Here is a 15,477-nt window from a genome sequence, read left to right as displayed (position 1 = left end):
GCAAACATAATAGATATGTTTGCGTGAATATATGAAAAATTAGAAATGTTGATTTTCCAAAGTTTGCAAAATTTGTTTGTGCCACAAAGTTGACACCATTATTGTGTGATCACTCGTTCATGAAGAAGATGAGACTCATGAAGAGGTTGAAATTCATGAAGAGGAAGAGATTCATGAAGAGGATGAGATTGAAGAAGATGAACAAATTGGTAGTTCTAATGATACAAAAAAATTAGTAGGTGTAGAAAATTTGATCGATTTGGATAAGGACCTACTTTTTAGTCAAACTCTATCTAAACATATTGTAAAAGAGAATACTATTAAATGTATTGCCAAAAAATGTGGGATGAATATTTCAAAAATAAAAGTATATTTGGAAAGGCACAATTATTTGTCAAGTTATTCAGGAAGAAAGATATGAGGCCTATTTTGGATTTGTTAGGTGTTGATAATAGGAAAAAACATGTGCATAATGTTAATAAAGCAATAGTTGAAAATTCACAAACTGCTTATAAAAAAATGGACAGCACAACTAGAGGAGGTGATTTGACAACTACATGTAGAGTGTTGATGGCTGCTATATCTAGTAGAAGATTGAAACATAGAAAATAAGTACGTGCAATTTTTTACTTACTACATATATCTAAAAGAATTGTTTAAAGATACATTAGGAGGAGAGATATGCTTGATAAAAAAATGGAGAATAATTGAGTGAATATTTGTAGAGTTTTTCAAAAACTCAAAATTTATGAAGATGTAAAAATGCAGGTTATTGAATTTTGGATGAAATCCTCTCACGTTTCTTCCAATAGACATGATACTATACAAATTAAAGATCAAGAGACAAGGGAAAAAAATGAACATCGAAACATTTTATAGATATAACAAAAAATAAATTATTTCAAACATTCAAGCAAGAATTTTCAAATGCGAAAATATTTCAAAAAATGTTGGAGAGCCTGTGTCCTTCGTTTGTATGCATAAATAAGACACATGAAGCTTGTTTTTGTCAAAACCATTTTGAATTTGGTCTACACTTGCAACCATATAAAAAATTATGGTAGTATTTGATGGGACAAATTTGGTCATCCCTAGCAATATGACACAATTTGTGAAGTGTATATTATGTGATAAATTAGACGATTCAAATGAGTTCATAGTACAATGCATTAAAAGTCAATATGCAAATTGTGGAGATCAATATAAATTTCAACTACAAATTGATAATATTAATGAATCGACAATAATTTCATGGATGGGATATGAATATGAGTCATAACAAAATAAGATAGGAGTTGAAGCCAAAAAAATGTATTAAAGGAGAGTGAATTGCAATATTATGAGTTTATGACCAAGTTTCATCCATCGATATATACACATATCCAACATTGTCATGGTGCATGATGTCAAGCTAAATAGTTTTGTGATTCAAAAAAATCTTTTCCACTTGGTTATATTTTTTCAGACGTAGATTTCTTTGAGAACTATACATTTTCTCCTCAAATAGAGTTTCAAGGCCAATATTATCATTCTGAGCAAGTTGCAATATTTTTGAAAGTGACTTATAAACATGCACAATTTGAGGTGGCTAAGGTAGAGAGTTCAAAGAAAATGAATCCATTATCCTCAATGAGGTTCATTTCCATATTAGTGATGATAGAGTTCATGATAGGAGTTATGTCACTCATTATTTTGCAATGTTCTTTGAAGATCTGAGAAATCGTGGAATAAATGTTTTAGAGTACTAGATCTGGTCTGATGGTTGTGTAGGTTAGTATACATGTGTACATTTAAAAAAAATAAAAAATGTAAGACTAATATTAATTTGTATATGTATTTCAATGTCATGTATATAATTATTTTTAATCTCATTTCATGTTCATAGGATAATTTAAATCTACAAAAGTATTTAATTTGTTAGCCATGCAACATGCTAGAAGCAATGTTAGGTTTTCATGGAACTTCTTTGAAAGTGGACATGGAAAAGGGGAGCATGTATAAAATGTGCACTTAGAAAATATGAACTTTTAGGTAAATATACATCTAATATGTTCTTGATCTACTTATAACACATATAGATTCTCTCTAGAGATCTAGACATATATGTAGATTTAGCGTATTTTATATTATATACATGCATGTTACACATTCAGGTAATAGGATAGAGAGTGTGAATGAAATTATTGAATGGTGCAAAGATCATTTTTTCTTCTCAACATACCTAATACAATATGTATTATTTATGGGAAGTGAAAGGTAATAGATACATACATATGTGTGTGTGTGTGTGTGTGTGTGTGTGTGTGTACAAATATATATATGTATATATATACATACATATATGTGTGTGTGTGTATATATATATATATATATATACACAAATATATATGTGTATATATATACATACATACATATATGTGTATATATATACATACATACATATATGTGTATATATATACATACATACATATATCTATATATGTATACACACATATATGTATGTATGTATATATATATACACATATATGTATGTATGTATACATATACACATATATGTATATAATATTTTCTTAAAATTCATGTTTTTAATTATATTTATTTTGAAAATTAATAATTTATTCTTGTATTTGTAATAGATATAGATCAATCTAATCCTTACAATTGCCAAATGATTTCTAGTATTAGAAGTTTACGTCAAGTGGTGACCAAAGGACACCACAAACCTCCAGTTATTAAAGTAAGAGAGAAATCATGTTTTTGCGATGACTGCATTAAGGACAATCCAATGAAGTATGTGAAAATATTGTGAATGGATATGTTTCACATTCGGATTTGAAGGACATAGGAGATGGTATATCTACTATCCCATACACATCATTAACTCTTGTACTAGATGATGTGGCTATTGGAATGGTACCATCAGATTGTAACATATATCTGCCACATTGATCTGAAGACATCTCCTATAACAACATAGAAACTATGGCAATTCTAGAATAGAGTTGAGGCCTGATTGTATCACCTGGAATAGTCAAACTTGCAACAACCATCTGTGGAGCTCTCAATATGACCAAAAGATTTGGACCAACCATTTCCCATTTATTAACAAGTACAAGGGTGTTTGTAGGTCTAAATATCTCAGATAGTCTACTGAGGTGTTGTCCAACATGACCTGGAAAATATGTATAATCTACATCATGATGTAAATGAGATTCTACAAATAATAGTTTGTAGAAATAGAGAGGAAACTCATCCTTTTGTTGTCACATGTGATGTGCAGCTAACTAATGAGCATATATAAACAGTGTAAGAATCTGATCTATATCTATATAGAGAGGAAACTCATCCTTTTGTGGCCACATGTGATGTGTAGCTAACTAATGAGGATATATAAATAGTGTAAGAATCTAATCTATACACTATGTAGCTAAATAACCTCTAACCTTAGACATATCTATATAGAATGGAAACATGCTCTTCACCATAGCGGTGGAGACCATTGTATCAATCTATCTATACTTCACAATGCTAGTGACACTACAAGAAAGAGAATTGTAAAAAGTTTCAATACTAGTATCATCATATGGGTTGTATGACTCAATCTTCTAAATCATACGACACAACTCATCTCTCAGAGAAGTAATTTTCTTCCTATTAGGGATGGTGGTAGAAGCCAAATGCGTAGAGTTTAGGAACTCAATAACATGAGATAGCCTAGTAACTATATCTCTAAATAAATGCTCTCTCCTTAGTAGATCATCTCAGTCTATGTGTTGTACCAGACTCAACACTATGACCCTCTCCCTGAATCCTACCCTCCCCTAAGGATATAGGTGCACCACCAATACTAGATGCCATAATGTATGATATAAAAAGACGATATGTATATAAATGTAGAGATAAGATATGTAAGTATATATGAGAAAGATCTAGACAAATATCAACATACTTATAGGTGTAAATAAAAATAAAATTGAAAGTTAATTTTAATTTAGGGTCATTATGATCCATATTGATGAATAGTCCCTTTCTTGTATTAAAAAAATACAACAAAGCTACATATTAAAAAAAGGGCCAGGAGAAACACAATCACCCCCCGAGTTCATTCAGCCACAGCACAGGGTAGAAATCAATTATTCATCAAAAAAAACTTTTAGAAAACATTAGATCCATGTTATTATGATCCATGTTGATAGCTACACTCTTCACAAACTCTCTATGCTTTCCAGACTGTGTAACTGGCACCTCCCAACAAGTTTTTACGTTCAGTGTCTTTCAATGTCTGTAATTTCATAGGCCTTCTTTTTCCGTTGGCTTCTGCGCACACCCTTTGATTCGATAATTATGGAGTGAAACATATTCAGAAAATTTTAGATGCTCGGCTAATCATTCCTTACACTCCACTATAGCTAGAGCCTCTAGTTTAGGCAGAACACAGTTATGGCTCATAATTTTCATCTTTCCACAACCATTCGTTATATGAGTCTGCCTGATTTTGTCAAGCTATCAATCTCTACAAATTTTCCATTGTTGATACCGAGCTGGGGCAATATTCTCGAGAGATTGATGGTATGGCAATATCTATTTCTACCACATCCCGAAACATTCAGGGTCTCCTGCCCTGGTCTCATATTTTCAAGAATACATGGCAGAGTTATGAGCTGCTTGAAAAAAGTTGGCAACATCATTAATCCATTGCAATCACTCAACTGTAGATACCGCAGGTTTGTCAAATCATCAAACGAATTAGGCAGCGACTTCAGCTACTTGAATTCACATAGGATCCGTTTGGCTGCAGGTATAGGCTTCAGCTACTTGTATTCACTTATATAATAGTTGGTTTAGTTGCAAGCATAGGAATAAAGAATAAGAATGCATATTAGAAATAGGAATGACTATTCTAATAACAGGTATTTTTAAGAATGTAAATAAGAATAAATATTCCAATTTTTTTATTCCTATTCGAACAACCAAACGGTTATCGCTAGGTGCTCCTGCGATTTGGAAAGGCAAAACTTCGATCTTCAGGCAAAACTCGTTGATAAGTACAGACTGCCGTCAATGCTTACACAATATGCAAACATATCTGATAATATTCCTCCTTCCAATGCCATGTAGAGTTCAACTACAGAAAAAGTGCATTAAAAACAATCATAATGGCTACAGGAATGAATCGTACCTCACAAGCATATAAAAGCAATTCGAACTGGAAATTCCTAAAGTAAACATCATTAGCACAAGGATTATTCCTAAAGTAAGCAAAATTAGCACAAGGATTTTTAATTATCTTTAACGCAAAGTTAGCCGACATATTTGGAAGTAGTTGTAGTAGATTGTGGGGCAAAAAGCTTAACCATCACTTTTACTTCAAAAGGTAAGAGTTGAAGCTGTAAAATTTGTGACAGGAAACAAATTAAAAAGATACCAAGGGTTTACATTGACATCTTGGAAAGAATAATTCATTTGCATGGTAGTTGTTTTGTCTACCTTAGAAGCCCCTTTTTATAAAGAAGTTAGTTCCAAATTAAAATTTATTTGAGTTTCATAGATTATTTTTCATTTATTTCAGTTGATATGTCATTATTGAAAGCGTTAATATGATATTTTTGTTTGTTGGACGAAAATTCTTTTGTAAAAGAAATTTCATTTCATACATATATTTATTCAAAATAATATTTAAATAGATTGATTTATACTTAAATTTACTTTTATCTTATATAAATGATTTCTTTTTTATTATTATTATTTTTTTAAATTAATAATTTATAATTCAGTTATAAATTGTAGAAATTTACTGACATTTATATTTAAAAGTTTTTAAAAAAATTTCTAAACTATTCCATTAATATGACTTACTTAGATATAGCTACTTCCTCGTCATTAAAACAATATGTAATTTATCTTTCCATAAAATAATCACTTTATATTGATTAGATAGAAAGGGCCCCTCAACACTATGAGTATTGCTTCACAACTTAACATATCTTTTTTTATTGTTACTATCCATAAAGAATTTACATCCAAGTTGGTTCAAGACTAACATTTTATAGAATTTACATGCAAGTTTGTCCAAGAATAAACAATTTATAGGGTCCTCCAAAATACACCTTTATTTTTTAGCATTCAAAAGACTAATGTGAACAATTCTTCTTTTATAAAGATAAATTCCTCTTGTTTAAATATATATATTACCAATTAAAGTGTTTTTAATATTATGGTAATTGCTTTCAACATTGAATATATATATTTTATTAAGTTCTTTATAAAAATATACTACGTATCAAATACAAATAATATTACTTATTGTCACTTAAGAAGACAATTTTTCTTTTATTGTTTTAAGATAAGTTAAAGATGGAGAACTCTACTTGGATTTTTAAACAAGTGTCATAAAATAGCTTAGTACTTCCTTTAGTTTTTTTTTAAAATATTTTTTAGTATAATTGTAATTTTTATTTAATAAATTGATTATAGTATATCAAATATTTTAATTAATATAAATCTTGTAGAGTTATAATTTTCTATTCCATCTATATCGTATAGTACTATTATAAATAAACTATAACATCAAAATAACAATATTTTAATAATATATGATAGTATTTTCGAAAAGATTATATAATATAATTATAAATAATATTTGTAATATTTTAGTTGAATAGAAAAAAGAAGTAATTATTGAAAGTATAGACATCTAAACTAACTACTCTCAAGAAAATATTGAACTTAAATCCCACCCATATAAGACTCAAAATTATTCATCCAGTCAAATTGTATAAAAGTATTTTATAAAAATTATTAAGTTAAAAATATTGCATCTAATTTGATCAAACGATTAGAAACAATAATCACAAGTTAATGCATGAAATGGAAAAGTTGTAACAATAGTACTTAGCCTTTGGCAAGTACTAAAAATATAAAATATCTCACATTTAATTTTTATTTTATTATTCAATGTATCCATTTTACATTATAATTTTTACGTCCACATTCCAATAGTATGTTGTTACAACTACTAATGACAATTTTTGTCCAATGACTTGACCAGTGAAAATAATTTATTCTCAAAAACTAAATTTTCTCCTACTATTGAAATTTAATTATTAAAATAAATTAGTTTGAACAATTTTTTAAAAATAAATTGAACTTCCTATATTCAACATTTCTTTCCTATTATCCAAATTATTATTTAAGCATGATGATATAACCTTTCATGTCTAAATATATTTATGGAATATTTATTCAACCCAAAGAAATAAACTACTCTCAAAGTCAAGCACATTGTTTTCTTAATTATTTTTATACAATAAAATATCTTACTATAGAAAAATATAAAATAACATGTAGAATTTTTGGGAAATTTTCAAGGATAAAACCAAATAATCCTTAAAGATGCCACTATCTCAACACTACTAGCACATAACAATAGAGAATTAATGAAATGTAGAAATGTATTGGCATGGTATGAAACACTTTTCATTTTTAATGTAATAAAATAACATCCTTTTTATATTGAAAATTGAGAGATCAAAAGAGATACAAAACAAAAGGAATCAGGGAGGCTAGGCCTCAACCCATCACCAAGATGAAAGAGTATCACAAAACTAGATAGATACAAACATAGTACAATGTACTAGCATGAAAGAGAAAAGTTGCGAATAGGCGAACAACTTAGTGCAAAGCATCTTATAAAAATACTTATGATAAGTAACACAACTAAATAATGGCATCTCTTCATATGAAAACACCATATATCTATAGGAAACATCATGATTACATGATCTATCTATAGGAAACATCATATACCTATATTTGGATGATTACATGATTGAACAACCATAATAATTGATAACATCACATCATAGTGTTTGTTATTTAAATACAATTCTATATCCTTATCGTACTCTAATAAATGTTGATTGTGACAATGCAAATGATTGACAAAAATTACTATACCACATCACTTATTTTCAACAATCAAACTAATAGTTTTAATGCTAAGAGTTCACATCAATGATAGCATTGCAACCCAAATTATAAAAAATATCCATCTATGTCATCAATAGAAACACTAGTAGAAACACTCATAGAGATGTGTACTTTTAATCCATATCTCCCACCCACTTTGATGTGGAAGAAATTAAAAATGTGAGATACTTTCACGTTTTTCTTCATTGCCTTCTCCTTTCTCTTTATCTAAGACTCTTTTTGAAATTTCTAACCTTATATCTTTATTTAATTCTCTCACTTTTTCATTTCACGTAACTTGAAAAATACTAAATTGAACCAACTCCGTGAAATTTAATCATTTGTAAGAATTAAAAATTATTCTCTCTTCGAAGTTGAAGACTGCTTTTAGAAAAGAACGAGGAATTAACTTTTTCTTTTTCTCCAACATATTCGTGCCGGGCATCACTTTCAGAGCCTAGTTAAAGTGGCGCGAGAGCTTGTTTTGGGCATTCCTTGCAAGTTGCTTCATTCGTTGCATTGCCACCTGGCGGAGAATGTATTCCTCAAGTCATGTCAAATCGGGCTCATTTTAAGATGGCGCTAGATGTTTGAGTTTATAAGCAGCAAATTCGTTCAAGCCCTGCATTGAGTTGCCTGTTTGCATTTCTGAGATTTCGTTGCAATATAGTCCCAAACTGTTCGCATGGAATTCAAAAGGGAAAAAAGAAATGCGGGGCTGTTTTTATCAGATAAATGGCGTCAGTGGCGTTTGGCTTCTGCGGATGAAGTGAGAAAGAATATGGAAACGATTAAGAATGGGGAAATACTTGAATCGTGGGATATTGCACGTCTTTTGGATGGATGGGTGGATGGCCCCGGCTACAGATGTACTTTTACCAATGGCTACAGACCCAACATGGGAGACATGCTGCTAGTTAAAACACAAGTATCAAGACCATACGGTAAGTTGACTGTTCTATACAGTACCCTTTATTTATAGATTGAAGAGTTGAACAAGGCTGATTGCAAAATTTGCTTTTTCTTCAGATGGTACATTTGTTGATGAAATGTTCTCCGGAGTGGAATTGAACAGAGAAGGAATGGAAGCCGCTCTGTTGCTCTCCTGTGAAGATAAAATTCTTGAAGTCATGTGCTTTGTGTTAAAAAGTATCATAAAGAATTCCAAGGAGCCAAACGCACGCCAGGCAAAATTAGATATCTTAATGGGAAGCCTAAAGCAGATTTTCAATCACCGTATGAGCATATTGCTCTACGCAGCTGATCAGCCTTTCGACGAAAACAATGCTAAATCAATTGCAGATTTGGTTGTAAAAAATTTTGACTATGGGAAAGAATTGGTAAAAGCTGCGGATAAGTATGGGAGGACTGCTCTTCATTTTGCTGCTATCCACGGCCACATCCATCTCTGCACTTTTCTCATGAGCAACTGCGGATTGAAAGCCGACGTAAAGGATCGAAATGGTGAGAATCTGTTGCACTTTTCTGTGAACAGCAATAAGATAGACATAGTGATGAGTTTGCTGCAGATGGAGGAGGTGACGAAATTAGTTGATTCGCAGGACGCCAAGGGTAAGACTCCGTTGCATAAAGCAGCTGTCAACGGTAATAAAAATATCATTGCCATTCTTATCGAGAGCGTGGAACCAGTAAACGTTGAAAGGTATGTTCGTTTGGCCGATTCGTTTGGGCAGACAGCGTTGCTAGAAGCAGCAAGGGGAGGTCACTGTGAAGCCGTCAAGTACCTCTTAGAGAAGGGATCAATGCCCCTCTTAGAACGCAACTCTGAAGGGAAAACTGCACTGCACTATTGCGTGCAGATCGCAAACCAGAGAACGGCATTAGCAGTGAGTAAGATTCTGCTGCAACACTGCAAGTCAGTTGAAGAGAGACAGCTTCTTCTGTGGGCGTCCGCTAAAGGAATGGGTACAGCAGAACAAAGTGCAGAACCCCATATTCAAGTTTTTCTCAAGGGACAAAGAGAACTCGCTGAGAAAGGCTCAAATGACTTGCTACTTAGCGCGGTTAAATTGGGGTACAACGCATTGGCATGGGAACTTATCAATCGAGGTGCCGATACTAGTCCTATATTCAACACCACGGATGGTACTTTGTCAGATGTGGAACGAGAGCGAGTCAAGGAGTGTACGCTTTTCTCTCGATGCACCCATTGTTTTCATTACTAGTAGATTTACTGCTTTCTTTGGTTTTGCTAGGTTTATAGAATTATATCGAGTATTTTGAAGATAGATTTGATTTTTAATTTAATTTAATTTTCTCTTCATTAGTATTTAATTAGTGTTTTGTAGAGATTTGGCATGATTCCATAATAGCAAGAGATGCTAAGAAAAACCAGTCAAATCGCTACTCAAGGATATTACAAGAGAGAGAAAGTCGAACACTTCAACCAAAGTTAATGTTCAGAGAGTTTCTAGAAATACTATTAATTTCTTAAATATCATAAAAGTTATCACCAGCTAAGAAGTTTAAAGTATTAGTATTCAAACTACTGTAGAAGGTAATAGAATGCTTCATTGCAGAATATGGAAAATTTACCAAACAACAAACAAATTCTGCTAACCCTATAATCCAGCTTATGTTATCTAGCTTTCATTAAGACCTAGCTTTCGTTAAGCCTATCAATGTTATCTGAATTATTAAACAAGCTATCCTATTTTTAATTAATTATTAAATAATACCAAGGTAATATCTGATGCCTGAATAGCGTTTCCCTCAATGTTGTAAATTGTTGAAACGATGAACAATTTAATAAGAAGTAGGCGTTTAAATGATTTTAATTTGAATCTGTCTCAGTATATAATACAGAAAGAAAAGGTAAGTCTTGGTGTTCTCAATTCTTCTACGTTTTTCAGGTAACCTTGGACACTATGCAATAAAGGAAAGAGAATTTTCAATCATCTGGGAGAAACAATTAAACCTAGGGTTACATTTGGTGATAATCTTTAAAATAGGGAAACAAACTTGACTAGTACATCCATATTACAAATGAAAACGTCTCAAATATATGTAATTTTTCATTCAAGTTGCCTCATTGCTCATCAAATTCATCTAAATTAATGTTGTACTTTGAAACGTGACAGTTCTTAGGCGTGCAGAGAAAATGCCGGAAGGAGGGCGAGATCAACCAACGATCTTCGATAGCCTTGGTATGTACACGCTAACAATCACATGTCATCGCATTTTATTATAAATGTTCTTAAAATACGTAAAAAGCTGATCTGTTGTCAATATGTAAAAATTCGAGCTTGTAAAAGAGGGAACCAGCCTTTTTGTCAAAACAGCCAAATCTCTCGGAAGCAACGGGTAGGACAGTAAAGTTATCTGATATAGTCAAGTTATACTATACTAAATGAGACTGTCTCACATTAAAAAAATGTGTCTTAAACAAACCTATTAAATTGTTATTTATATACGTGACTCACTTCCGTTGTAAACAATTGTGTTCTGAGTATGGTGTTTAGACCCAATCTCAGCCCGTGGTAAAATGGTTGTTTTCTCTAAAGGAGTAAAAATTGTTCATAAACAATGCATTATTAATTCATTTGCCCGTTTAGCTCCATTGGCATGAGCAGTTTGGATGATAATTCGTTTTCCAGCTTTATAACAATTATATATTCTGTGAGTTAATATAGAATTTTCCAACGCCTTCACAAGAAACCAACAATTGATTGAATTTAGGAGTGTAAGCGAGATTGTTTACTCCTGCTATAATCAAATTTGGTTATCAGCTGGTTGGTCCTTTATAAGATTTTCAAGTTACCTCGCTAGGACTTAAGGTACTGTTTAACTTGACAGGAAGAAAGGCTTTCGCAGAAGGCCTGGCTGCCCTTTTCTTAAATCCATATGTTAAATCACCGGTGACAGTGGGCATCTCGGGTGGCTGGGGAATGGGCAAGTCCAGCTTAATGTTGCAGGTATCTTTCGAAGTCCTCTCTTCAATTTTTTTTAATGTTGATGAAAATCTTAAAAAAAAAAAAATTTGAATCACAGACGGAGATGATTTTGCTTCAAGCATCAGCTCAGCTAGCGTTTCCAAATATTCTACCAATCGAAGACTTTCCTGGGTCCAAACAATACGAGCTAACTCGAAAAGGTCGAGAAAAGTATAGAGAAGTTAAGAATGGAGTAAAAGATTTACTGCCATCTCTGGATAGAAATAATGTGGGTACATGACATGTTATTCAGCAATGCATTCATTGAACTATTTGTAAAGTACGATATGTTGCCTTACCTATCATGAATTACCTAAATTTCCATCCCCTGCCCTTCAGGTTGGTGATCCCTTGGTGTATTTTCTGGATAATTATCAAGAGAAATACCGTCAAGTATATCAATCATTAGCACTCATGGACCGCGAGACGATGGTGAGTTTCTTTCCCTCTGATAAATGAAAGTACTCTAGACTGATTTGAAGGCTCACTGTTTTGTATGTCTCAGTTTCGGTTGAAGGGTAAACAACCAGATTCAAGCAATGTGGGAAATGTGACAGAGCTAGAGTCGAGAAACCTGGGAAAGATTCCTTCTATTCTGACTGTTCGCTATAACGCGTGGCACTACCAGAATGAGTTAGAAGCATGGGCTGGTTTAGCTGTTACAATAACAGGGGCGATGGAGGAAACAATGACCAGGGCCCAGAGAATTAGGTCTCGATGCAAGTACGCATGGAAGGAGCATGGAAGGAAAATATTTTTTGAGTTTATTTTGCCTTGCCTCCTGGCGCTTTTGATTTCATGTTGGGCTACTTGGGTAGTCTGGATACTTTTAGACAGAACGGAGAACCGTCAACTGGAAGACTTAAAATACGGGTCCATACCAGTAACTCTAGTGGTATTTTTTTGGACTATGATGAGACAAATGCACTCTGTTTTTCAACCTGTTAGTGTTCAAATAATGGGATATGTTAGCGCAGCCGGCCATAGCAAAAATCTGGGTTATCAGCATCAAGTGATATCTGACATCAACTTCTTAAAAGAGCAAATTTGTGAGAAACCGATTTGGTTTTGGAAGTTTCTTGCTTGCAATTGGTTTTGGAGAATGTGTGGTCTCTACGCTGACACTGTTAAAGGTACCTCCGTTCCAAAGTCGTATTCCCATTCCAATGATATTCGCATGATTGTCTTCGTTGATGATTTGGATAGATGCCATGACCACGTTATTTTACAGGTATTTCTCCTTTCAATCTGTTTCATTCCTTGAAATTCGTAGATTTCAATATGGCGTTATACGATAGTACACATAACCAAAATCATCTTAATATCAGGTCCTCTCTGCCATCAATTTAGTCTTAGCAGTTTGTGAGATCAACGTGATTCTCGGAATGGACAAGAAAATGATTGGAAGAGCAATAGCGCATAAGTACCAAGACAACGATAGTGTAAATGGAGCAGATTTGGCGGAGAAATATGCTTTACCAGATTCCAGCAACGAGGAAAGAAAAATGTTTCTAGATCAGCAGTTGGGAGAGGAGTCCAACAAAAGTGTGGGCGATGCAGCAGATAGCTCTCAAAATTTGGAAGGTTCCTGTAGAAAATAAAGTTAATTTTGACTATTTAACATTTTTAATCTAAGAATCAAATTTTACTATATAAAGATTGTCATTGTCATTTCATTTTTCTAATTGATGCAGGTGCTCAACCGGCAGAGTCATCAGGTTCCATAGAAGCACATGCATCAGGTTCCCAAATAGCTTACCATTCCCTTGACATGGCTATTTCGGCTTAGTTGTTTCACCTAATAAAAATGTACCGTTTTCGACTTGATACAGATGTTGAAACAGGCAAGACTGATCAAAACTCTCAACAAAGCACCCGACCGAAAGGCCCATCAATCATTTCCAAATTAAAAGACTTTTGCAGAAAATTCATAGCATTGAGTGATTGTCTATCCGGATGTTGTCAAGGTACTGCAATTAGAAAAAGTTTCTCAATGAGCTTCACATTACGCAGTTAGCTATATATGGATTGTACGTCGACGTGTTTGAATGTTCACAAGAGGGTTTTTATTTTTATTTTTTCCTCTTCATTTCATCAGGCTCGGACAAAGGAAGATCGAAACTTCAAAGCACGCCAATAAATAGCCAGTTGATACTGCCAAGATATAGTGACGAGGAGCGAAAAGTGATTGATTTCTTGAGCTCACAAGCATCTCAACCTCAAATTCCTCGTGATTGGAAAAGATTCCTAACATACCACCGTTTAGCGTGGAATATCCTTTCTCAATTAAAGCAAGTGAAGAACTTAGCTGGATGGGAGGTCCAACTTATAGTATGGATATTTTGTTGCTGGCAGTGGAAAGAAAATATCAACCTTATCATAAAGGTAGTTTACCTACTTTTTCTTCTCATTTTCAGTTTTATATAGGGACTTCCAATTCCTGCAGATCTCCTCATCTACTTCGTCTATCTTGTAGAAATGGAAGGAGCTTCTAGTCTCTATAAAGAGCGGCAGTGTAAGAGATGAGGACCCTTCACTTAAAATTATAATTGAGCATTATCTTGATAAATTTAAGGACGCACCAGTGGAAATAGATAAGAAAGACCATGTCAATCTTATCATAAAGGTAGTTTATTTCTTTATACCGTTTTTCTATCATTCTTAAACATCATATACTAATATAATATAATATAATGTATTTCATATTTTTATGAATTATAGATGTTTAACTCTTAAAGGTCTCATTAAATATTCCTCTTATATCATACAGAATTTGAAGAAGCTTATGTTGTCCCAAAGTGACACTAGACAAGATGAGGACCAACCATTGCAAATTCTTGCTGAGCATTACCTTGATAACATGAAGGAAGTAGTTGCTGGAAAGGATAGCTGGGAGTTATTAATGAAGACTTTAGATAAATATGATGTTCCTGTGGAGAGCATTCTGTCTTTTCAAAAGTTTCGTCTGCACTGTGACATTGGATATCTTGCTCTGCCTACGGAACCAATCAGCTTCACCTCTACATGACTCAGTCTGGCAAAGACACAGGCAAATTAGCATTTACAGATCAGTAGTATTAGATCAGTTTTCTATAGGCAGGCAATATTATTAGTGCGAGTGTAAAAGTAGAAGTTTGATAGTTACATTTCCCTAGACAAGTCTACAAGCTTTATTGTGTTTTTAATAATTTAAAGAACTCCACTTTTAAATATTATGATGGGCTTTGTTTTGAATTGGAATTTTATGTTGCTTTGCCAATATTGTAATAATTATTATTTAAAAAAAATAAATTATTGATTATTCTTTTATTATATATCTAAAAATAAATTTATTAATTATAAAATTTTATTAAAATTTTTAATATTGTTTATGAATTATACTGATAAGTAGGAGATGATTTCCACAGCTAGTCAAATTGTGATGTGAATATTAGGATTTAACTGTGTGATTTTGAGTCAAACTCGATGACCCATGATTCAACATGAATCCATCTCTCATGAGAATAAATGGAACACTTAGGACTCAAAGGATCTAGGTGATGCTCACAGGGGTGAA

General features: G+C 32.8%; 1 protein-coding gene across 1 annotated transcript; it reads left to right on the top strand.

Moving 5' to 3' along the window:
* Positions 1–8,615: 8,615 nt before the first annotated feature.
* LOC149560712 (uncharacterized) lies at positions 8,616–15,139 on the top strand. The gene is made up of 13 exons (XM_089823652.1): positions 8,616–8,912; positions 8,998–10,113; positions 11,070–11,135; positions 11,785–11,903; positions 11,980–12,150; positions 12,261–12,353; positions 12,427–13,152; positions 13,250–13,505; positions 13,616–13,663; positions 13,754–13,888; positions 14,020–14,306; positions 14,398–14,547; positions 14,692–15,139. The coding sequence occupies exons 1-13, from the start codon at positions 8,654–8,656 to the stop codon at positions 14,947–14,949; spliced, it is 3,684 nt and encodes a 1,227-aa protein (XP_089679778.1). The 5' UTR covers positions 8,616–8,653; the 3' UTR covers positions 14,950–15,139.
* Positions 15,140–15,477: the final 338 nt, after the last annotated feature.

This window comes from Cupressus sempervirens, chromosome 4 (genome assembly GCF_028749045.1).
Source record: "Cupressus sempervirens isolate cs-2001-9-10 chromosome 4, ASM2874904v1, whole genome shotgun sequence".
Taxonomy (NCBI): Eukaryota; Viridiplantae; Streptophyta; class Pinopsida; order Cupressales; family Cupressaceae; genus Cupressus; species Cupressus sempervirens.
This window is presented reverse-complemented; position numbering and strand designations above follow the sequence as displayed.